This window comes from Dunckerocampus dactyliophorus, chromosome 16 (genome assembly GCF_027744805.1).
Source record: "Dunckerocampus dactyliophorus isolate RoL2022-P2 chromosome 16, RoL_Ddac_1.1, whole genome shotgun sequence".
In the NCBI taxonomy this organism is placed as follows: domain Eukaryota; kingdom Metazoa; phylum Chordata; class Actinopteri; order Syngnathiformes; family Syngnathidae; genus Dunckerocampus; species Dunckerocampus dactyliophorus.
Window position 1 is genome coordinate 17,237,834 of NC_072834.1, and position 25,175 is coordinate 17,263,008.

At 41.1% G+C, this 25,175-nt stretch overlaps 2 protein-coding genes across 6 annotated transcripts in view; one reads left to right on the forward strand and one right to left on the reverse strand.

Moving 5' to 3' along the window:
- Positions 1-194: 194 nt before the first annotated feature.
- rbm41 (RNA binding motif protein 41) lies at positions 195-24,114 on the reverse strand. 2 transcript variants are annotated; one of them, XM_054756177.1, is made up of 8 exons: positions 24,050-24,114; positions 22,869-22,924; positions 22,145-22,261; positions 6,240-6,441; positions 5,949-6,153; positions 5,428-5,876; positions 969-1,116; positions 195-870 (listed from the first exon to the last, which is right to left on the reverse strand). In XM_054756177.1, exons 2-8 carry the CDS (start codon positions 22,874-22,876, stop codon positions 746-748), a joined length of 1,254 nt encoding a protein of 417 aa, XP_054612152.1. In that variant the 5' UTR covers positions 22,877-22,924; positions 24,050-24,114; the 3' UTR covers positions 195-745. The 2 variants fall into 2 exon arrangements, with proteins under 2 accessions (XP_054612152.1, XP_054612153.1); XM_054756178.1 differs by lacking the exon at positions 24,050-24,114 and adding an exon at positions 23,399-23,488.
- Positions 23,525-25,175, forward strand: part of klf8 (Kruppel-like factor 8) — a 76,388-nt gene continuing 74,737 nt past the window's right edge. For all 4 annotated transcript variants that reach the window (XM_054756173.1, XM_054756175.1, XM_054756174.1 and 1 more), the window contains exon 1: positions 23,525-23,932. In XM_054756173.1, coding sequence (XP_054612148.1) covers positions 23,906-23,932 — 27 coding nt within the window. In that variant the 5' untranslated portion in view covers positions 23,525-23,905. The remainder of the gene's footprint in view (positions 23,933-25,175) is intronic.

Sequence of the window (25,175 nt, forward strand, 5' to 3'; positions counted from 1 at the left end):
CATAAGACAATCAAAAGGGATCATTTTAACTACAACAAAGCATGCTGGAAAAGGCCTCATCCTCACAGTCCACAGCTGCAAACTCTTCTGGGTTACACATCTCGCGGACTGTGATGTTTATGTGTTGATATAAAATACTCTACCTTTAGCCCAAATGTTGAAAGCATGACGAGCAAGATCAACAAGCACTTTATTGATTCAAGCCGGAATGAACGGACATAAACATGAACACTCCGGTGTAAAAAAAAACAACAAAACAAGCCCATTCACATGAGTGAATTTTTCAAAAAAATATCTGTCCACATAAAAACACATTCGCCAGCTGTCACAAGGAGAAAACACAACCACAGCTGACTGGCACATTATATTGGTATGTTCCAAACCTGGCGCTCCGAGCGTGGGGAACTGGGAAAAAAGGTATGTAGGCTGCTTAGTTATCTATTCGTCAGTGCTAATGTGACATTTTATCAAAATCGACCCTATGAAATACTATTTTTTGAGCCTGGTTTATTGGGGTATGTCCTGTCATGTTGAAACAATCATCTGCGTGTGAGGATGATCTGCGCTGATGATGCATAGGAGTGTACAGCATTCACCAAATGTGTTGGTTAAAAAGACAACAAGGTTTTAAGAAGGTTTTTAATACTTTCAATATGCAGAAATATACAGTATTTCTAGATGAATAATAAATAAGATGCAGAGTTATCCAGATGGGGACTAAGCGTTTTGGCCCCCTGTGCTATTTTTATTTTTTCCTCTCTTCCTTTTCTTCAGCTTCCTGTCGCTCACGGCCAAATTCGACCACCAAAGGTTTCCCTAGCAACCGGTATCCATGGACCAGCTCCAAAGCTTTCTGGGCCGTTTCAGTGTCTGAAAAAACAGTATATATGACAGTATATATAGCATATACAATAATACAGCATATATATATATTATTATAAAGAAAATGGAGAAATCTTAGTCCTCACCTGGCAGGGAGATGAAGGCCTGCCCTTTCATGCGTCCCGTTAGAAGTCGGTACAGCACGGGGGGCCCACTAGCACACTCGAACCTGGAGAACAGCGCCACCAGCTGGGCCACTGATGCCTGTGCGCTCAGGTTCCTCACGCATAAAACCTGCAGTGAGACAAGCACAAAAGAAAACCAATGCGTCTGAAGGTGAATTACCTACATCGTATACATTTTTTAAATAAATAGTACATTTTTTAATTTAATGACATCTTGTGGCAAAAACTTAAAATATTGTTTTATTTAAATTTCAAAATGCTGGAAAGTTCCTGTGTCCCTCGTGGTGTCCTGTGCGGGATGCTCCAGGAGTACGGGATTGGTGGCATATAATAATCATCCCTCACCACATAGTGGTTTGAAATTTGTGGTTCACTATTAGTTTTTACAAAAAATTCATACACAGTGGTGGGTAAAAGTGTTTGCCTTCCTGATATCTTTTTTTTTTTTTGCTTGTTTGTCACATTGAAATGTTTCACATCTGCATGCATTTAAATATTAGTCAATGACAACACAACTGAACACAAAATGCAGTTTTTAAATAAACCTGCAAATAAACCTGTTATTATTATAACGGGAGAAAAAAACCCCAAACCTACATGGCCCTTTGTGAAAAAGTCAGTGCCCTCCTGTTAAAACATAACTTAACTGAGATTGATTGAGATACATCAATCCGGAAAAGTTTATAAAGCCATTTCCAAAGCTTTGGGACTCCAGCAAACCACAGTGAGAGCCATTATCCACAAATGGCAACAACATTAGTGAACCTTTCCATGAGTGGCCGGCCAACCAAAAGTACTCCAATAGTGCAGCGACAACTCATCCAAGACGTTGCAAAAGACCCGACAACAACATCCAAAAAACTGCAAGCCTCACTTGCCTCAGTTAAAGTCAGTGTTCATGACTCCACCATAACACAGGCAAAAACGGCCTGCATGGCAGAGTTCCAAGACGAAAACCACTGCTAAACAAGAACTTTAAGGCTTATCTCAATTTTGCCAGAAAACATCCTGATTCTCCCCAAGACCTTTGGTAAATACTCTGTGATCTGAAGAGACAAAAGTTGAACTTTTTGGAAGGTGTGTCCCATTACATCTGGCGTAAAAGCATTTCAGAAAAAGAACATCATACCAACAGTAAAATATGTTGGTGGTAGTGTGATGGTCTGGGGTTGTTTTGCTGCCTCAGGGCCTGGAAGACTTGCTGTGATAAACGTAAACGGAACCATGAATTCTGCTGTCTACCAAAAAATGCTGAAGGAGAATGTCCTGCCATCTGTCCGTGACCTCAAGCTGAAACCAATTTGGGTTTGGCAGCAGGACAATGATCCAAAACATACCAGCAGTCCACCTCTGAATGGCTGAAGAAAAACAAAATTAAGACGACGAAGTATCCTAGTCAAAGTCCTGACCTGAATTCTATTGAGATGCTGTGGCATGACCTTAAAAAGGCGGCTCAAGCTCAAAAAGTCTCCAATGTGGCTGAATTACAACAATTCTGCAAAGATGAGTGGGCCAAAATTCCTCCACAGCGCTGGAAGAGACTAGTTGCAAATTATTGCAAATGCTTGATTGTAATTGTTGTTGCTAAGAGTGGCCCAATGATTCAGTAACTTTAAATCGATTCAGTAACTTTTTAGCCAAAAATTAAACGAGCGTGACTGTGAAATAAATACCTGGATACTAGACAGTGCAGGTGAAGTTTCCTAGATTCCTGTTATTTTTTGTAAGGGAATCAGTTATGAATGATTAATAATGCCGACATACTTAAGAATAAATGATGAATGAGTACAAAAAATGAGTTGAAAATGGAATACAAAATCAGGATGAACAGAGGGCGATAGCTTGCCATGATTAACTATTTACTTGAAATAGTGCAATCCAAACCTGCACTTTGCACCCAATGAGGGACATTATGCATATTCCTCAGCAAATGAATGTGGTATCGTATCTTAAATTAGGTGTTGATCCTTTCTCACCTGTACGGCCGATGGAAGCAGGGGCTTTTTTTGTGCTGATATTCCTCCTGATCAGAGCAGCCATTTGAAAGAACGGTGCAGCAACCAGCAACAATACACTGACAGACGTTTTGCAGCGCACTTATGTTAGGAATGATTTGGAAATATGTAAAATCAAATCTGTGATGAATTCTGTCTGATAAAACATGACTTGAAATTTTATTTGATACCTCATTCACTTGTATACCCCAAGTATTAAATAAGTTAAAGCAAATTTTTATACTGGAAAATAGTGTCTTTGGTTCCCATTGCTTTAACATTGAATCTACAAAATTCATATCATAACTTAGGCTGTGACATTTGTTTTAAAAGTCAACAGAGTAGTCATTTACATTTTTTGATCATCAAAAAGTCCAGGGAAGAAAATCAAGTGTTATAATGCAGCAGCAGTACACTGTATTCGTTTCCACGCCACACACCCGTGTTTTCTATTTTTTTTTCCCATTTTGTGACGAGCGTTGTCGAAATTTGGCCCCCTCCCTCTTCCTACCGTTCAAGGGACGCTACAGCAAAGTTCGGGTGGTGTGACCGGGCCTGTACCCTGTCAAAATGCCACGACGGTCTTTCACCGCAGCGTTCAAACTCTCCTTCTGCCGGTATGCAGAAGAGTTTGGGAACCGGGCAGCAGGACGGCAGCCCGGATATGGACGAGTCAGTCATCCGGCGTTGGAGAGTGGACATCATCGGCAAGTTGACGGCAAACTTTTCTTACATGAATTCCATTGCAGATGAATTGATGGACGGCAGATTTCTCCTTTCTTCTTTTTGAAATTGCTTAGTATCTTTACGCATGTTGATTTGAGATGAAAGAGTTGGCAAGCATTTATGAACTAAAATTAGTTTTTCCCCGCCGTGAGCCTGAAAATGGGGGTGCTGTTAATACACGGGTGCGGTTTATACACGGTGATTTACGGTACACCACTATCTGTATCTTTATCTGTTCACCCATCTAAATGATCTGAATCCGTATCCGTCCTCGGAGTGGGCGGGGCACAACCCAGAAGTGGGCATGGTTCAACAGGAAATAGGTGGGGCTAAAATTGATACATTATTTTAAGTCTGAAGTTGACATGGATTGATCAGAACTTACTAGATTTATTATTCAGGTATACGTGTACTGTATGTGTAGAAGTGATCTATAAGCCTCCACTATTTTTTTTTTAATGATCTGTTTGATGTTGGTGATTCATGCAAACATCCAGTGATGGCAAACAGGTAAATAATCTGTCTGCCTTGTTCACTGTCGATTTCTCAAAAGCACTGTGTTATGTACAACAAGCAGATGGAAAAAAAAAAAAAACACTGGCAGTGACCGATGCAACACGAGCCGTTTACAGCTCTGACTTGTCAAATGCACCGGGTATTACTGAAATAAAATGCTGAGTTTTTTTTCAACACCCAGTTCTATTGACGTCATTGCAAGCCGGACTTCCTTATATGAGCATGCCCAGGTAAACGTTGTAGGCCTGCCCTCCCCCTGCTGTGCTTCACTCCGCTCTGTTGACTGTGTTAGCACGTACTGTATGGCTCCCAGGAAATGTTTGTTCGGGTGTGCCTAAAGAAGCAAGCATCAGGCAGAAGTGGTTGGAGTTGCTGATTCCCGGCCAGCAAGAGAAAAATATGCTCATCTGTCAACGACATTTCACACGAGACTGTTTTGTGAAAATGGGCCAATACTAAGCTGGACTATCCACCAAACTGTTGCTGAAGCCCGATGCCTTTCCAATGTTACTTGGTCATGTTGAAGAGTCACAACAGCAAGCTGTACGTAACAATTTATCAGTGTCCCTAACTGTGTTTATTTGTGTTAGAAAATCGGACAAAAGGGGTTCGGCAGCTGTCCGGAGGTCCTTGGGAGCGCAGAGGGTGGAGTAAATTACACAGACCGTTTGGGCGGGAGGCAGAAAACACTGCAGAACAGGTGCAGAGTCTGCAAGATCTTGAAAGCTTTCTGTGTGTAGCTGCTCTATAGGAGTCAAAAACTCAATACAAATGCTCAAAAATGTGTATAATAGGTCCCCTTTAAACTTTTGATCAGCTGATGAACAGCCTTTTTCAGTTTAATGGTTGTTGCAATAAATTGCTTACTCCAATTTTTTTTATCTCACTCCCATTTCTTCTTTTTGCATTTTGAAGCTCTACTTAGAAACTCGTTAAGATCCAACAGTGTAAAATGTAAATTCTGCAGCTGGTCTTAAGATTTTGATCAGGATTGTATAACGAATACTATATTTGTGAATATCTTATTAATTAAAAAAAATAATATAAACAACATCAACAATCATAAATATTAACTGCAATAATAAATATGTATAATTTTGGTGAAACACTATTTTAAAAATAAGTTAAATGTCCCTATTGTTTGTAATGTGAAAAACTGAACAAAATGTTGTATGTGTCCTTACTTTGGAGGGATTTCCAGGTTGGTAGTTCCTGAACCTCGGGATCCTGCGGATGTCCTCCTCAGTTTCCCGGTTCTCCAGGATTTCTTCTTCCGTCACGGCCGCGACCTCCCCTTTGACTGTCAGTGGGCCACATGACCCCGTCCTCACCGCTACACACAGACTACCTATTGGCTGGCTTATGTTGATCTCCACCGCAGGAGATCCTTGATGCTTTGACTGTTCTGATCTGTTTCTCTTTTCCTCTTGTAGCTCATTTTGGGAAGCATCCTCCGACTGGTCTCCCGACAAGTCGTTTGACTGCACAGATGTGGGATCACGTTTAGGAATATGTGACGTTCGAGGCTCCTGGAGTGACGCTTGCTGCTTCTCCTTAGTCAAGAGATCTCTGTAGAGAGTTTCCATTGGATCTGAGGATGTCGCCCCCTGCTGACCATCTTGGTTATTTTCATCTGGAGAGGAAAATGCAAATAGTCATGTGATTTTTGAATGGATGAATAAGACTGGATTACAGACATCCGTACCGTGGTGGTAAAGCGCGGCAAGGAAACCCAGGCGATCGTTTCCCTGGAAAAGCGCCTGTTCGATCTCCATCTCGCGGCGTGACAGCGCCTGGCTAGTGGCAAAGCGTTGTGGGCGGGCCAGGATTTCTGCTCTGACTGCGATCTTGTCTCGGATCACTTGGAGGCGCTCTTGCTTGACGCCGGGAGCCGCACACACGCCATGACACTACGGACACAGCACCACCACATCTCAAGGGTAACATTCTGAGATTGCATCAGTACAGAGTGATTTGTAATTACTGTATTTATTACATTCTCAGGTATCTCCGGATCATCTCTGCTCTGCCACAGTTGGATCTCAGCTTCTGTGAGACCCAGCTCCCGCAAGCTGGCCAGCTCCTGCTCTCCGTCCTGCAAGGCCTGGAATTGGGAGAGGCTCCTGACACCGGCGGCCTGCTGCCCGAAAGGCTTATAAATCGCCGCCGGGGTGAAGCATCGCTTTTTGGCCACACATCTGAAAACAGACAGAACTGGTTAGTTGAAGTAAAATACTGTATACAGTTAATTTCCCATAGGAATGAAAGGAAATTGGCATAATCTGCTCCAGGGTCAATGTAACAGTTTATGAAACACTTGCCATTCCATACTATTTTCACAATGAAGCCGGGGTTTTACATCGCCCCCTATTTGCATACCTAGGCGCATCGTTGGAAAACCTAGTTCATTGAGATTCGACTGATATTCACCATTCCAGGACACAGTTATAACAGACAGCTCCGCAAACACAAATGTTAGAGCAGGGCCAAACAAACTTGAAAGAAATCCATCTTGGTAATAAATATTAACAATAAATAAATATTATTCAATATTACATATTACCCAAACAGTTGTCCCTCGCCTGTTGGTGGTTCGAATTTCACGGCTTCACTCTATCACGGGTTTTTAAAAACTATATTAATAAATCATGTTGTTCAATCACATGGCATTAAAAAAAAAGATCAACATCATCCATCCTCAGTATGACGTTTGGCACTTGATTGATATACAGGACAGCCAGTGTGATATGCAATTGTCATACACGTACATACACGTGCTTTCTTTGTTTACACCACATTGCTCAACTCTTACACGCAGGCTCTCTGTCGTGCAGGGACTCCGCGGGGACACAAGAGATGTCTGCCGCTTTATGCATAGAAGCTACCGAGCTAACTATTTACCCTCCAATGGAATTATTCTAAACTTAAGAAAAAGTTTGAAACTGAGTGGGGAAGAAGGACAAATTAAGAAGCAATTATCCAATTAATCGACCACTATTATGATATCAGAATAATTTTTTTTTTTTTTCCAAAATGTAAATATTCTCTGGTTTCTGCCTCTCAAAAGGACTTTACTGCAATATTTGATGGTGTGGTTAAGGCAATTGAGAGTATGAGGACTACTGTGTTAAGCGAATGGCGCAGGCTGAGCAACGGGTCTCAGACGCCAGGACCAGATAGTTAGCATGTAAACTAAGCGAAAAGAGCTGAAATGCAAAAACCCCACATTAGAGGACAAACTCCTGGACATGGAAGCTACATCATGACGGAACAACTTGAGGCTTGTAAACTTATCAGAAGTTGCAGAGTGACGAGACCCAGTCTTCTTGCTGGAAAAATGTATTCTAGAGGTTATGGACTTATTTACCACACACATTGGTGCTGGGCACAACGCATCTTACCAACGTGGGACAACCAAACACCACCGAGAACGCTGATAATGAGGTTTCTCAACTATAAGGATAAGATGGCGGTCATCGCAGTGACCCGAAACAGGAAAGAGATCATTTACAAGGAGCAACAGGTACGCGACTGTACCAGACCTGGCGACTGGAACGCACCAGCTGAGGAAACAATTGGCTCGAAACAATTTGCAAAGAACTACACAAGCTTGGTGTTTGACATGTTATCTTCATGTCAGGGTATTAGCATCGGTTCACAATACCGTCCCATTTCGCGTAAAAAATATCATTTTGGACAAAAGGGGAAGACATATCATAGTACAGCGCAATGTTTTAAAAGAAGATTTTTTTTAATGGGTACGGACTGAATACAGATGAGCCAAATTTTTTTGAAGAACTATTTTTTAGTTTGTCTGAGCCAACTGGACAATTTGTGGTGGTGGGGGATTTCAATTGCACGGTAGACGCTGGTATAGATAGATCAACAGGTGTCGATTGCAACACAAGTATGTTCACGAAACAATTTTTTATTAACTAAATCTGACTGATATGTGGAGAGGAACCCCGACGTTAAAGCATACTCGCCAGTCATCAACGTATCAAACATTTTCGCAAATCGATTATTTTCTAATTTCCTGATACTTGTAATTGTCTTTACAACCCGACTGTCATTTCAGACCATGCACCATGCTGCTTGCTATATAAAGAAACTGGTTAAAGACCTATCTAAATGGCACTTTCAACACAAATTGTTATTAGACAAAGCTGCATTGGAAGACAGACGACTTCTTTGAACTTAATACTGACTAGCCTTCAGCATGTATAAAGTGGGAGGCTTTCAAAGCCTTTATTAGAGGACACATTATCAGTTTCACATGTTCAAAGTCAAAGAAATGCTGCGAGGGAAATGTACAACTGGAAAAAAATTGGAAATCTCCCCTTAAAATTGTTTGAGGGAAAAAGAAACATTTGAGGGAAACAGAAAAGGAGGCTAAGATCTTCATGGCCCGAGCAGAGTATTAAAAATGATCTGGTTCGAAAGCTGCTGCAAGTCTATTAAGATTTTATGAGCAAGACGACAAATCTGGAAAGTTGGTAGCTAGCACATACGGCAACGAGAAACTAAAAGGCCAATTAAAAATATTCTGTCAAATGGAAATGTCAAGTGATGCCATATATATTAATAATGCATTTAGAGACTAATACAAAGACTTGTATAGCTCAACAAACAGAATTAGAATACAAGATTTGAATAACTTTTTAGACAAAATAAATATGCCACAGTTTTCAAATGAACATAGAGAAAAATTGGAAGCAAAAATCAGTGCTAGAGAAATTGAAAATGCTATTGATAAAATGAAGTCAGGGAAAAGACGGGGCTTGATGGAATTCCAATGGATTTGTACAAAAAAAAAAGAATAAATAAATAGATTATGCTGATTCCGGAAATGTTTTGTGATGCATTGCAGAATAGAAATCTCCCACCCCTTCTTAATAGTGCACTAATTACTCTACTACTGAAGCCTGGTAAGCCAGCTAATAAATGCAAAAATCTAAGGCCGATCAGCATACTTGATTTTGATCTCAAGATTTTAAGTAAATTTTTGGCAACACGGGTGCAGAAAATCTTACCTTAATTAATAAAGCTCAAAATAGATTTGGAACAGGCAGAAAAGGCTTCCGTTACATAAAAAAGTTGTTAAATATAATTCATGATAATAGAGTTAGGCCAGACACAGCAATTCTGGCTTTAGATGCTGAAAAGGCCTTCGATAGGGTGCAATGTTCTTATCTTTTCCAAGTATTTGAAAGATTTGGATGTGGCATACATTTATTAAATGGATCAAACGTATGTGTAACAATGGAACACCAGAAACTGTGTCCAATCAAAATATTTCAGTACCCATAAATGCTGTATATATAAAAAATAACCTCTGTCAGGTGTGTTTTCTCTCTCTAAGGGACTAAGAGAATACAGGATTGTTCTATATGCAGATTATATAATCTTAATGTTCTCCAACTTCCCATCCATCCATTTTCTATATCGGTTCTCCTCATTAGCGTCGCGGGGGTATGCTGGAGCCTATCCCAGCTGACTTTGGGAGACAGGCAGGGTACACCCTGGACTGGTCGCCTTGTCCAAATAAATGCCAGGTTTGTTTCAGCTGATTAAAACTTTTGGAAACAATTCTGGTTATAAAAGGTAATAGTATAAGGTATAAAGGTATAGTATTGAACACAATACAACAATGATAATAAAGCTTCCATATTGTAACTTAATCTAGATCAGTGGTTCCCAAAGTTTTCAAAGTTGCAATATCTGCAGATATCGGACTACTCCTGCACACTTAAAAAAACATAAACCACACAATGAAACAGATATCTTTGATATATTATGACAATTTATAAAAAATAATAATAATAATAATGTGTCTTCTTTTTCAATATAGTACTAATTTAAAACAGAGGGTTTTAGAGTTGTCTTCTGTTAAGTGAATTTGGAATGGTAGGATGTGGTGAACTGTGACCTTTATGTTCTTTTGCTCTGTGTTGTGTGAAACAACACGGTCCATAATAATTATAATAATGAAAACAAAGGCACATGACGTACAAAAATCAATAAGGAAATTAATTCAATACGAGGCTTATTACTGAGCCAAATGGACATATTAGCACATATAGCATGGGATTATGCACCAAGCAAAAATGCTCAGCAGCACAGAGCTAACATTAAAGCTCACCTCTGTGCATTTACGCACAGCATTAACATTTGTGAACATGGACGAGGTGAAAGGAAGAATAGAAATTACACGTTTGTCTATGCAGCATCGGAGAAAGTCATACACATAAGTCTCAATCTGCATCACACATGGTGTGTTCAAGCGACCACAACACCCGAAGAAGACACATTATTAGTGAAAGCATAAATTTACTTACACATGCAAAATTGGGGTATTTCTAACATAGTCAGTGCATCCATTCACCAAACAAATGGCTCATACAGCTCAGAAAACACACAAATTATTCACAGCACCAAGTAAGACCAGCTCTCATTTAGCACACAATATCAATCACCTTGACAAAGCCTCAAGATGAAGACTTTTAATGTACAACATCATCATCAAACTTACTTATTTGTTCATCTAACACACACACAACAATGAGCACCTTCATGCTGTCACCTTTCTTCTGCAATGTACTTAACTACTCCTTGCACTGTGACTGTTCACATGAGGCTTTCGAGCACATTACGTAAATCTCAGAGTTGGACCCTAATGTCGTCAAGCTGTTTTTAATTTTTATTCACGTACCCCCTATGGCCATCTGCGTAAGCCACTTCAGGAACCTAGGATCTAGATGATCGAAAGAACCCACCTCCTATAATAATTCAATCTACATGTAATGTAGTCAAAAGATTAAAATATTTAAGGTTTAAAATCCCACCAAGACTCGATCAAGTTGCTGATGCTATACCCTCCCTTAAAAGGGATAGTTCAGATAAAAAAAAAACAACCAAAAAAAAAAAACACAGACAGACCCTTTTCAAAAAATTTGAATGTCATGGAAAAGTTGTTTAATTTCCATAATTCCATTCAAAAAGTTAAACTTTCATAGATTATAGATTCAGGGCCCACAATTTCAACAATTTCAAGTATTTATTTGTTTATTTTTACATAATTTGGGCTTCCAGCTCATTAAACCCACGAAAACAGGAATTCCAAAAATTAGAATACTGTGAAGAAATCAGCCCAAATTTTGCAGGGCATGAATGTTTTAAACTGAGTGTCACAATAATCATCTACTAAACTCAAATCACCTGTACAGGCTTCCCCAGGTGTCATTAAATTGCTTCAGTTTGGTTCAATTGTCTCAGTTGGGTTCAATATGGGGAAGACTGCAGACGTGACAACTGGCCAGAAGACCATCATTGATACCCTCCATAGGATGGGTAAGCCACAAAAGTTCATAGCTAAGGAGGCTGGTTGTTCACAGAGTGCTGTGTCCAAGCATATCAATGGAAAGTCTAGAGGAAGGGCAAAATGTGGCAGGAGAAGATGCACCAGCAAAAGAGATGACCTTGGGCTTCAGCGGATTATCAAACAGGGAAGATTCAAGAATCTGGCAGAGATCCAGAAAGAGTGGAATGAGGCGGGAGTCACAGCTTCAAAAACCACCACATTCAGACGCATCCGGAAGATGGGCTACCACTGTCGGATTCCTCGGGTCAAGCCACTTGTGAACCTTAGCCAACGTAGGAAGCGTCTCCACTGGGCCAAGGAGAAGAAGGACTGGACTGTTGGCCAGTGGTCCAAGGTCCTCTTTTCCGATGAAAGTAAAGTGTGCCTTTCATTTGGGAATCAAGGTCCAAGGGTTTGGAGGAAGACGGGTGAGGAACAGAACCCAAGCTGCCTGAGGTCCAGTGTGAAATATCCACAGTCCGTCATGATTTGGGGTGCAATGTCCAAGGTCACCGCAACAGTCTCCCAGAATGTTTTAGAGGACTTCATAATTCCTTCTGCTGAGGATCTGTATGGAGATGCAGATTTCATCTTCCAGCAGGACCTGACCCCTGCCCATACCGCCAGAAGCACCAAAACCTGGTTTGATGCCCATGCCATCACAGTGCTTGACTGGCCAGCCAACTCACCGGACCTAAACCCCATTGAGAATCTATGGGGTATTCTCAAGAGGAAAATGAGGGGCACCAGACCCAACAACAAAGAAGAGCTGACAGCAAGCATCAAGGAAATCTGGCCTTCCATAACTCCCAGGCAATGCCACAGGCTGATTGCTTCAATGCCACGTCGCATCGAGGCAGTGATTAAGGCAAAGGGATTCCCATCCAAGTATTGAAGATTAACATATCGTTTTGAAAGTAGCATATTTTGATTGATTTGATGTCATCCTAATTTCTTTCTTTTTTTTTTCCTGCAAAAACTGAGAAGTAAATGGTGATTTCTTTTTTGAATTCCTGTTTTCGTGGGTTTATATGTATATATATATATATATATATATATATATATATACACATACATACATACATACATACATATATATGTATATATATATACACATATATATATATATACATATATATATATATATATATATATATACACACATACGTATATACATATACATATATATACATATATATATACATATACATATATATACACATATATATATACATATACATATATATACACATACACACATATATATACATACATATATACATATATACATACACACACACACACACACACACACACACACACAGCCACCTGCCTATAGCGGCCACTGAAAAATCCCGCAGAAAATTTGACACCCATTTTGTATCCCTTGGTCAATATCTGACCGCCAAAGCGGCCAAAATTCCATTCCATTCCATTTTCCTCCGCTTATCCGGGTCCGGGTTGCGGGGGCAGCAGTTTCAGTAGGGAAGCGCAGACTTCCCGGTCCCCGACCATCTCCTCCAGCTCCACCGGGAGGACACCGAGGCGTTCCCAGGCCAGCTGTGAGACATAATCCCTCCAGCGTGTCCTCGGTCTTCCCCGGGGCCTTCTCCCGGCTGGGCATGCCCGAAACACCTCACCAGGGAGGCGTCCGGGAGGCATCCGGACTAGATGCCCGAGCCACCTCAGCTGGCTCCTCTCGATGTGAAGGAGCAGCGGCTCTACTCTGAGCTCCTCCCGGATAATCGAGCTCCTCACCCTGTCTCTTAGGGTGAGTCCCGCTACCCTACGAAGAAAACTCATTTCAGCCGCTTGTATCCGCGATCTCGTTCTTTCGGTCATGACCCAAAGCTCGTGACCATAGGTGAGGGTGGGAACATAGATCGAACGGTAAATTGAGAGCTTTGCCTTCCGGCTCAGCTCTCTCTTCACCACGACGGTCCGGTACAGCGACCGCATTACTGCAGACGCTGCGCCGATCCGCCTATCGACCTCACGCTCCAACCTTCCCTCACTCATGAACAAGACCCCGAGATACTTGAACTCCTCCACCAGGGGCAGGACCTCATACCAAATGCAGAGGGTGCAATCCACCCTTTTCCGACTGAGAACCATGGCCTCGGATTTGGAGGTGCCGAGTCTCATCCCAGAAGCTTCACACTCAGATGCAAACCGTCCCAGTAAACGCTGCAGGTCACAGCCCGATGAGGCCATCAGGACCACATCGTCTGCAAATAGCAGAGATGAGATCCTAGTGCCCCCGAACTGGACTCCCTCGACACCTTGGCTGCGCCTAGAAATTCTGTCCATGAAAATTATAAACAGAATCGGTGACAAAGGGCAGCCTTGGCGGAGGCCAACGTTCACCGGAAACAGGCTTGACTTACTACTGGCAATGCGAACCAGGCTCCTGCTACGGTTGTACAAGGACTGAATGGCACGTAGTAGCGCGCCACCAATCCCATACTCCCCAAGCACCCCCCACAGGACACCGCGAGCTGTTTTTACTAAATAAATTTATATCTTTTTGAATTTCATCTGTTTTTATGGGTTCCTCTAATGCTTTTTTACCAGCTTCTGATAATGATGGAAGTTGAATTTCATTCAGATATGCTTGCATGACTTCTATACTGCTGTCACTCTCAGGTATATAAATTTTCATAAAAATTTCTAAACATTTTATTAATTTGCTCTGGATCGGCAGAAATATTGCCATATGAAAGCTCAATATTTGATATAAGATTCCAAGTCAAAGTTTAAGCTATGTTTCCTTAGATAATACTTCCTGCAATTGTTTAATTTCAATCAATTTATTTTCATCAGTACGTTGTTTTTATTCTTTAAACTTGCCATCCTAATAAGTTCTTCCCTTATACAACACTTAAGTGCTGCTGGCATCAGACGACCTGAGCCAGCGTGTGCGGGAATTGGAAAATATTTGCTCCGACCTGCAGGAGAGCAATGCTAAGATCTCTGCTAAAGTCGTAGACCTCGAAGGCCGCAGTAGAAGACAAAATATTAGAATCTTGGGCTTACCAGAGTCTGTGGAAGGCGGTCGACCAACAGCTTTTTTCGCTGACTTGCTGGTCGAGGTCTTTGAAGAGGAAACTCTACCGTCTTCGCCGGAGATCGACAAAGCCCACCGGTAGCTAATGGCTAAGCCAGCTCAGGGGCAGAGGCCTCGACCTGTGATTATTCGCTTACACGTCTACCAAACCAAGGACCTTTTGGTCCATGAGGCTCGACGCAGAGGGAGGCTCGAGTACCGTGGCCAGCAAATTCGAATGGTGGAGGATTACTGCCCTGAAGTTCTGGGCTAGCGAGCCGAGTACAGGGATGTCATGGCGGAGCTCTACAACAGAGGCCTCAGACCTTCACTTCTTTATCCTGCACGGCTCCGTATTACACTTCCCGGCGGAGACAAAAAGTGGTGACCTTCGGTTAACGAGGCGCAGAAACACCTTGATGGACTTCCTAAGTCATCTTAAAATGTACTTTTTTTGTGGACGGTGTCTGCCCTACATGTGATTGGTAGCGATGTAACTGTTACCGGGCTGCTCATAGGACATTTTTTCTCTTACCTCTTGTTACACTTGATGTCACTGATATGTGAGTGAGTATGTCCCACTAATTTGTTTCAGGGAATTTCTTTTTTTGCACTTGGTTATGAAGGAAACATCTTAGTGCCTTGTTTCACGTTGGAAGTTGCTACCTCCAGTTTCAGTGTTACCTTGTTTACATACCTCCGCAATTCTATAGGTACACGGGACGGTTTTCAGGGGCCCGGCTCCTAGGAGTGTTGAGTGCAGTTTAATAATTTACAGAGGAGCTGAAGATTCGTGAGTGACAGGAAGATTGTATTGGAATAAGTATTTGTTTTAAGTTTTTGTTTTACTTTGAATAGGTTTACTTGCATATGCCACACACAGCCAGTTTTTGTTTTAATTCACCTTGTATGTTCCAAGTACTGCACTTTTTATACTAACCATCTTGCACCTTTGATTGACAATGGATAGTTCACTGAATTTTGTTAGTTGGAACGTCAAAGGGTTAAATCATCCCGTTAAAAGAAGGAGGGTATTTGCACATATAAAGCAACTTAAAGCAGCATTTGTGTTTTTGCAGGAGACTCATATTCGTGGTTCTGACAGTTCACGTTTAATGGCACAGTGGAGGGGCCAGCATTTTCATTCTTCATTTCAAGCAAAGGCCAGGGGGGTCTCAATCCTTGTTGACCAAAACATTCCTTTTGTGCATCACAATGTTATATCAGATGTTAAAGGTCGTTTCGTTATTCTCTCAGGGAAGGTTTATAACAAAATATTAGTGCTTGCCAATGTTTATGCTCCGAATGTGGACGACGTGAATTTTTTTGAACGATTTTTTTCCCCTTCTTCCGGACCTGGGCTCACACGCTCTCATACTAGGTGGGGATTTTAATTGTTTTTTGGATACAGTGCTGGATGGTTCTTCTCCTAACCCGGTTTCCAACAGTAGATCAGCTTCATACATTCAGTCGTTTGTCAAATTCCGGTGTCTCTGATGTCTGGCGTCTCCTCCACCCAAACAAAAAGGAGTATTCATGCGTCTCTCACGTTCACCATACTTTCACCAGGATTGACTATTTCTTCCTTGATAATCATCTTTTGCAATGCGTTCGCTCATGTACCTACCAGGGTATAGTAATATCAGATCATCACCCAGTTGTACTTTCCCTTGCTCTCCCAAATCGCCCTCGGATTAACAAGCACTGGCGCTTCAATTCAACTCTTCTTTCTGAGAGCAATTTTGTGAAATTTCTCAAAGAGCAAATATTGTTTTTTTTCCAGACAAACTCCTCCCCAGATATATCTAGCTTAGTAGTTGGGTTGGGTTGCTTTCGAGGCTTATACAGTATAAAAGGGGTCAAACTATTTCTTATTCTGTTAAAATGAAAAAGGAGACCCACCAAGAGCGACTAGAATTGGCAGATAAGATTAAGAAATTGGATCATCAGTATTCTCAATCTAGGAATCCTGATTTATATAAAAGGCGTGTTGAACTCCAAACTCAGTTCAATCTGGCTTCAACTTACATCGCTGAGCGTCAACTTTCCGGGAGTAAGACTCTGTTTTATGTTCATGGTGAGAAAGCAGGAAAGCTATTGGCAAACCAGTTGAGAGGAACTAAAGTTAAGGGACATATTAATTTTACTTCAGATCATGAAAGAATAAATCAAACATTCAAAAATTATTTTTTTCAGCTTTATGCCTCGGAATCAAATAACCCGACACTAATGAACGCTTTTCTGAACCAATTAGACATCCCCAAGATTTCTTTCAATAGTAAAAGTAGACTTGACAGACCTATAACAAAGGAGGAGATTGCACAGTCTATTTCCTCACTCCAGTCTGGGAAGTCCGCAGGTCCCGCTGGTTTTCCTGCCGAATTTTTTAAGGCTTTTTCTCAATCTCTTTCTGTACAGTTGAGCACTGTGCTGTCCGACTCATTCAGGCGGGGTAAGTTTCCAACTTCATTTTATGAAGCATGTAGCACCCTTATTGTGAAAAAAGACAAGGACACTACAGAGTGCTCCTCATATAGTCCAATTTCATTATTAAATGTGGATGCTAAAATTTTGCCCAAAATACTGGCCAAAAGATTGGAGGACATTTTACTCCTGGTTATATCAGATGATCAAATGGGCTTTGTTAAAAATCGATATTCTAATTTCAATATGCGCCGGTTGTTTGACATCCTGTACCTCCCCTCCAATGGGTCCACGGAGTGTGTGCTAGCTTTAGATGCGAAGAAGGCCTTTGACCGTATAGAGTGGCCATACTTATTTGCGGTCCTACACAAATTTGGCTTCGGTCCAAATTTCATTACCTAGATAAACTGCTTCAGTCCTCACTAATTCTCAGGTGTCACAACCATTTAATCTTTACCGGGGAACTAGACAAGGGTGTCCTTTCAGCCCCTTATTGTTTGACTTGGCCATTGAACCCCTTGCTATAGCAATTCGCATCTGTGACAACATATCTGGCATTTAGAGGAATGGAGTACAGCACAAGGTGGCTCTACATGCAGATGACTTATTAAGCTTCATTTCACATCCGGACACCTCTTTACCTGCTTTGCTGCTTCAACTGAAGAATTTCGGTCAGTTTTCAGGATATAAATTAAATCTGAATAAATCTGAAATTTTACCTGTCAACGAGGGGGCGCCGGCATCAGTGTTACGCATCGTTTCCGTTTAACATTGTGGAAAATAAATGTACTTATTTGGGCATTACAGTTACAAAAAAGCATAAGAGTCTTTTCAAAGAAAAATTTTTGAGCCTATTAAACCACACGAGGCAGTGTCTGACGCAGTGGTTGCCACTTTCCACTACTTTGGCCGGTCAAATCAATTCCATTAAAATGACCATTCTTCCCAAATTTTTGTATTTTTTTCAATTCATCCCAATCTTCATCGCAAAGTCTTTTTTTGACACTTTGGAATCTTCCTATATTTGGAAGGGCAAGCGTCCTAGGTTGAATAAAATCCATCTTCAAAAACCTAAGCAAGAAGGTGGGATGGCCCTGCCTAATTTTTGGCTGTTATTATTGGGCAGCCAATATTTGATGGGTCATATCCTGGTCATACTATCAGTACCGTCCAGACCGGCCTATATGGGTGGAGGTGGAGTTGAATATGGCTAAAAACGTCTCTATTCCAGCGTTACTTGGATCTGCACTCCCTTTTCCGTCAAGCAAACGTATTGATAATCCAGTGGTCTGGCATACGTTGAGGGTGTGGGCCCAGTTTAGGAGACATTTTCGTTTTGTGGGTTTCTGCCTTTCTAGCCCCATTTCAGACAATCATCTCTTCCAACCTTCCTTGCTGGATCTGGGGTTCCAGGAGTAGCGTAGACGAGGCATATTGTGTTTTCGGGGCCTGTTTATCGATAATACGTTCATGTCATTTCAGCAATTAACGGAACAATATCATCTTCCAAAGTCCCATCTTTTTCGGTACTTCCAAGTTAGGCACATTGTTTACAGTCAATTACCAAATTTCCCTGATACTCCTGGGACGAACATTGTTTATGCACTTCTTGATTTGCAACCATCACGTAAGGGGTTAATTTCTACTGTTTATGTCAAACTGTGGGACATAAGACAGACCTCTCTTACTAACATCAAAACAGCATGGGAGCAAGACTTGAATATGTCTTTGACAGGTGACATGTGGCATACAATCTTTAAGATGATCAATTCAACCTCTATTTGTGCCCGCCATAGCTTGCTACAATTTAAAGTTGTACACAGGACGCATATGTCAAAATCCAAACCAGCCCGTATATATCCAGAGGTGGATCCCTGTTGTGGTAAGTGTAAGAGGGAGGATGCCACACTTGTTCACATGTTCTGGTCTTGTCCTAGTCTGGAAAAGTATTGGAGGGAAGTCTTTCAGACACTTTCTGTAATTGTCAATCTATCTTTGCAATCCAACCCTTTAATAGCACTGTTTGGCATCACAGGTGAAACCGACTTGCGTTTGACCCCCACACGACAACGACGTTTGTCCTTTGCCTCCCTCTTGGCCAGACGGGCAATTCTGTTAAGGTGGAAGGATGCTGCTCCGCCCACCCACGCTCAGTGGCTGAGAGATGTCATGTCTTGTCTAAATTTGGAGAAAATTCATTACTCAATTTGTAACGCCAAAGAAATATTCCAAAATGTATGGGGACCTTTCTTAGTATATTTCCACAACTTTAAAAATTTACCTGAGCTCCCTAATAACCCTCCCTCTCTGTCCTATTAACTGTCATCTATTGCTTAATTCACTTAGTATGCATTTGCTTTGATTGTTTTACATTTAATTGTCCTACCAAACTTGGACCTCTGTCTCTTTGGGCTGTGTGTGGCTTACTTTGTGGGTGTTTTTTTTTTGTTTGTTTGTTTTTTTTTTCTCTCTCGTTCTCTGTCTAAACTACCAGCAAACATTGTGTGCATTTGTTTTTTACTTTGTCAAAATTCAATAAAAATATTTCTGATTAAAAAACAAAACAAACAAAAAAAAAAACAATATTGTTGGTCATGCTGTGTAGTAAAAAAGTAAATTCAGCAATACTTGCATTATTTTTAATGCTTTGACGAGCTATTTTCATAATCATATTGAGTTCCACAAATTCATGTTTGTAACAAAAGTATATTATTAAAAAAAAAAAAAAAAAAAAAAAAAAAGATCGCTACCGGATCAGATTGGCAAAACCCTAAAAAAATCGGATCTTATCGAAAGCCAAAAAGTGTGGATCGGGACATACCTAATGCTAACCAAGGTTCCATTGTAGTTAATTCACAGCAGGCTTTACATCCATAAAGACACACTCCTGCACACTCATCATTTTTGTCAGATGCACATATTTTACACATATTATTGATTAGAAATGTGTTTAGCCTGGATACATTAGCCACATGCTGCTACAGATAGACTTTGATCTTTAAACCTTTGACTACACCTCACTCGACAAAGAGACAACTGTTTACCCTGTCTGCTGTGGGACAATAACCAATCACCTTCTGTGCGCAAGAAAGTACCAGCCCCTCCTCTAATGTACGTACTCAAGCCAATTACAGTATATCCAATCTTAATGATGACTGACGCATTGAATAGCCAATGAAATTGTGAAAACACCAATATGATGGTTGATGGGTGGGAGTTTGTCATAAAAGCCAGGAACTCCTGCTTAACGGAAAAATAGAAAATGTGGACTTTCATTCCACACATTCATTGCAACAACACAGCACCTTTGAAGTCTTTATTTTACCAACATTAATGACAAAACGGTCTTCAAAGACAAGATACACTGTCAGGAAGCCATGGAGTATTGTTTGCATGGACTCATGGTCTTTGACCTTGTGTGACCAAGGGTCTCTTAATTAAGTTTAGAATAACCTGTAAAATACTCCTTTATTGTAGTATCACTGCAAATTTGAAATGGGATTAGGTCAGTAGTCATGCTTTGGCCCCATTGTGTTTTCCAGTCCATACACTCAAACTAGTTATTTTGAAAACACGTTTCTGCCTTCCTCAGTGTCGGTAGCACTTAGATTGCTGGGAATAAAAATTCAGCTAGTTTGCTTTCTAAAGACCCCAAAGCCATGCCTTTGCTCCAAATGTGCAATGACAGCTTTATATTTACTTTGGGTATGACTTTTTTTAGGCGTTTTAGCCACAAAAAAAAACAAAAAAAAAACAGACTGCTCAGGGGCTAACCCCCAAAGGCGTCAAAAACAACAAAAAAGAAATCAACCTTAACTTAAAAGCAAAACACGCCTTGATGCTCACCGGGCCACAGCATGGTTCAAACTCCTTTGAAGGCATATTTTTCTAATATGACAATTCTACGATATTAGGGTTCCACTTAAGACGTATGTCTAATGTAATTATTACTAACAAGGTATCCAAGGATTTTGTTGTTTTTTTGTTTTTTTTACTCGTCAAATCGCTTTGTTACAGTGTCATAAGATGTGTATGCAATGTGTATGCACAAAATGAAGTTTTTAAATGAGTCTTTTTATTAAGGGATTAAAAAAATCCAAACCTACATGAACCTGTGTGGAAAACTGATTGCCTGCCTGCCCCCGCTCCCCCGTTAAACCATAACTGTGATTAATTGAGATCTATCAGTCTGGAAAAACTTACAAAGCTATTTCTAAAGCTTTGGGACTCCAGCGAGTGACCACAGTGAGAGCCATTGTCCACAAAGGGCGAAAACATGGAACAGTGACGTGACAGTGACAGTGAAAAAGAACATTGTGCCAACAGTAAAATATGGTGGTGGTAGTGTGATGATCTGGGGTTGTTTTGCTGCTTAAGGACCCGGAAGACTTGCTGTGATAAATGGAACCATGAATTCTGCTATGTACCAAACAATCCTGAAGGAGAATGTCCGGCCATCTGTTTGTGACCTCTAGCTGAAACCAACTTGGGTTTTGCTGCAGGACAATGATCCAAAACACACCAGCAATTCCACCTCTGAATGGCTGAAGAAAAACAAATGAAGACTTTGGAGTGGCCTAGTCAAAGTCCTGAACTGAATCCTATTGCGATGCCTTGGCATGACCTTAAAAAGGTGCTTCAGGCTTGAAAACCCTCCAGTGTGGCTGAATTACAGCAATTCTGCAAAGATGAGTGGGCCAAAATTCCTCCACAGCGCTGTAAGAGACTCATTGCAAGTTATCGCAATGCTTGATTGCAGTTGTTGCTGATAAGGGTGGCCCAACCAGTTATTAGGTTTAGGGGGCAATCACTTTTTCACACAGGGCCATGTAGGTTTGGATTTTTTTTCTCCCTTAATAATAAAACGTTTCATTTAAAAACTGCATTTTGTGTTCAGTTGTGTTGTCACCGACTAATATTTAAATTAGTTTAATATATGTGTGCACACTACAGAGATGTCCAGATATAGAAATCTGTTCTCTGAAACCACGATTGGTAACATATGCTAGCCGGTGGTGGTAGACTTATATTTTAGGGTGTGAAAAAAGTGTAATCTGTGTGTGTTTCTTACCTGTCGATGTCGACGTCAGTATGGAGCTGCCTCAGGAGGAGGCCATGCAGCTGCCGTTGTCCCTCCGTCTCCTGCTCCTCCAGCAGTGGGCCATCCTCACAGCACCGCCTGCTCACTCTGAGACACAAACGAGGAACAAAATATTACTACAAAAAAATTAAAAAGTGAGCATTTTTGACAAGTTTGTCAGTAAGAGTTCATTTCCATTATCATTATTCATCATGCACTATTTATTTGTAGAACAATAAATTACAATACAAAATAAATTGGGCTGTTCGTCTCTGTCGTGTACTAAATGAACGTCCCAGCCACCATATAAGGCCATACGGTATTTAATCATTTCGTCATATCCTCGAGTGCTATCAAATAGTGAACTAGGCAATGGAATTATAACGGAATAACGATTAAAACTTACATTTGAGGACAATTTAACTTTTACTATTTCTTTCAGACACAAACGACAACCTTAGTTGTATTTATTAATAGTTAATTTTTAGAAAGGGACGTGTTAAACACGTTCACATTAGCCTGTAAGAACATGAGAAGCTAACACTACCTAAAAGTTCTACCGTCACATTTACAGCCAGAGCAATGGTACTAATTGCGTGATATGTAACGTTAGGTTATGTTTATGCTATATTTACGCGTCATATTTGGACTCCATAAAAATGCATTTAACACTATAGAATGGTTCAAATTGCTTTAACGTGGAACTTGTGTTTACCTTCGCATGCTTCCGTGTCTGGGTTCCTACTTCCGGTGCGTGTTGCATCATGGGAACTGTAGTGTAAACAAAGAGCATTTTTATACACCGTGAAGCACACAATGTTTCATGATTGGTTTTCATTATTGGTTCTCATTATTGGTCTACAATTTTAAAAATGAGGTAATCGTATAGGTGTAGCTCATTTTTCACAGCGGTTTTAATGCTGCAGCACAGCCCTGTTTGTTTTCCATGCAGTAAAATGACACACCTCGCTTTATTGGACAGTTATAATGCATCGCCTATGTTACACTGGCCGTGAACGGTGTCATATTTATGAAATGCTGAAAATCCTTTCTCCACACTTGAAGCCCTCCCCGCCCTGCTGGAGTGTCCTCAATTAGCCTGCTGGATGACGTCAGTAAGGTGACATGGGTGCTCGCTCCACCACCATCTTCCCAATTGCATGTATAGCAAGGCAAGTGTGTACAAAGGGGATGCAAAAAGATGCCATTTCGAAAACAGGCTCCTGCTTTAAAATGCATACCGACCTCCTTGCAGCCGGTGTCGGATCGCCGACTCGCTTGAGCTCGGCTCTACTCTGCAGGGGCTGCGCAGCAACGGAGTGACAACGGATGAGGGGTGGGGACGCAGGGTGGGGTCACAAGCAGGGAGAGGCGGAGGAGGAAAAGGCAGAGAGAGAGAGCCCAGCCCTTCTTGAATACACGGCAACAACACGCTGACAAGGGAAGCACATACATACACTGACCGAGACCTGCTGCCGTTATTTTTTATTTTTGTTGGGTGCAAAAGGGGGTGGGGAGACGCCTTTCGACGCTGCGGATAATATGAACTGAACAGAAGAGGCAGGGATCCTGCTCCTATATCCCGAATATTCACTGTCAAGGTGGAAACCAGACCACCTCTACCACCCCCTCCACCTCCCTTCCCATAAACCCATAAACCGTCCTTTCTCCCTTTACCCTGATAGAGCTACACCGCCCCCCCCAAAAAGCCCCCCTTCCCTGCTGGACTGCTCCACCCCTCCGGTGACCGAGATGCACACGGAGACCCGTAATAAGAAAGTAAGTGCACATTATTATTATTGACGTTGACATTGTGTGTGGAATATGTCTCTTGTACATTTTGTTGTCTGTGAAAAATGAGTGCGTTCCGGCTCGGTTCACGTCCGAAATACTCACAAGCGCAGAGAGAGGGTTAGGGGAGGAAACGGAAAGGCGCAATCTACAGCTCACAGGCCACCATTTTAGCTTTTAAAGGGCCAGTAGCAGATCTTTTGGCACATGCGCACTCAAGGATGTCCAGGTGCACACCCTCGTTATGTTCATTCAAGTTTTTTTGACTATAGAAATACGCTGAAGTGAGATCATTTGTTGTTTTTTAAGAGTAAAGACAATTTTACTTCGCGGGTTATGTATTTATTGAGCCATGGGAGGCCATCGTAATACTGTCTTGTGCTGCATTCAAGATTTCAGGAAAGTATGGTGTCAGTTCCTGTCAAATGTGAACAAAAAACATAGTCGGCCACATGCTTTAAGGTAGTATTTGTTGGTGAACATGTAACGGATGCCAGCTAGTGTATGCTGTACAATTTTCTAGAGTATATGTAGAATATAGTCGACTTTACTTGGACCAGGTGGCTTATTTTATTTATTTTTAAAATAATTTGATACAGTACATCAGTAGTAGGAAGTGAATCCCAGTCAAATGTGAACAAAAAACTTGTGCGCTTGCTAAACTAAGCTAGTATTTGTTGGTGAATAGGCATTGGTTTTTTTGTCAAATTTGACAGAATAATTTCCATCATAAGAGGAGGTAATATAGTTACTAACATGCACTGGAGCTGGTATAACCAAAACACACACACACATACACACATATACAGTAGACGCCCCTACAACGTAAATAATCCGTTCCAAGAACCTTTATGTTATAGGGATTTTATGTTATACGAAGCGTAAAATACATGTAAATAGCCTAATCCGTTCCAAGATCTTCCCAAACTCACACCTTTGGGCCTTCAAAATATTCAAAGTCCACCAAATATGGTGGGAAAATATAACAAAACAGCATAAACATAGTAGACTAACATTCCAATATAAAATAAGGTAAATAAGGTATAATGGTTGATGGGGAACGGCCGTATAGTCTAGCAACATCACTTAATTTCATACCACCGTCATGCTTTTGGATCATTTCCTGCTTTGTTTCGATCGACAACTTTTCCCTTTTTTTTCTTCTCACTTACACTTGGTTTAGGGCCCATGACTCCGGTAATTTTAATACAAAGAAAAGTAAACAAATTAA

Excerpts from the sequence above, each read along its gene's own strand:
- rbm41 (XM_054756177.1), bottom strand. Across the intron at positions 5,877-5,948 it reads TGCCGCGCTTTACCACCACG|ATGAAAATAACCAAGATGGT; the intron begins GTACGGATGTCT and ends TTTCCTCTCCAG. Across the intron at positions 1,117-5,427 it reads AACCTGGAAATCCCTCCAAA|GTTTTATGCGTGAGGAACCT; the intron begins GTAAGGACACAT and ends GTCTCACTGCAG.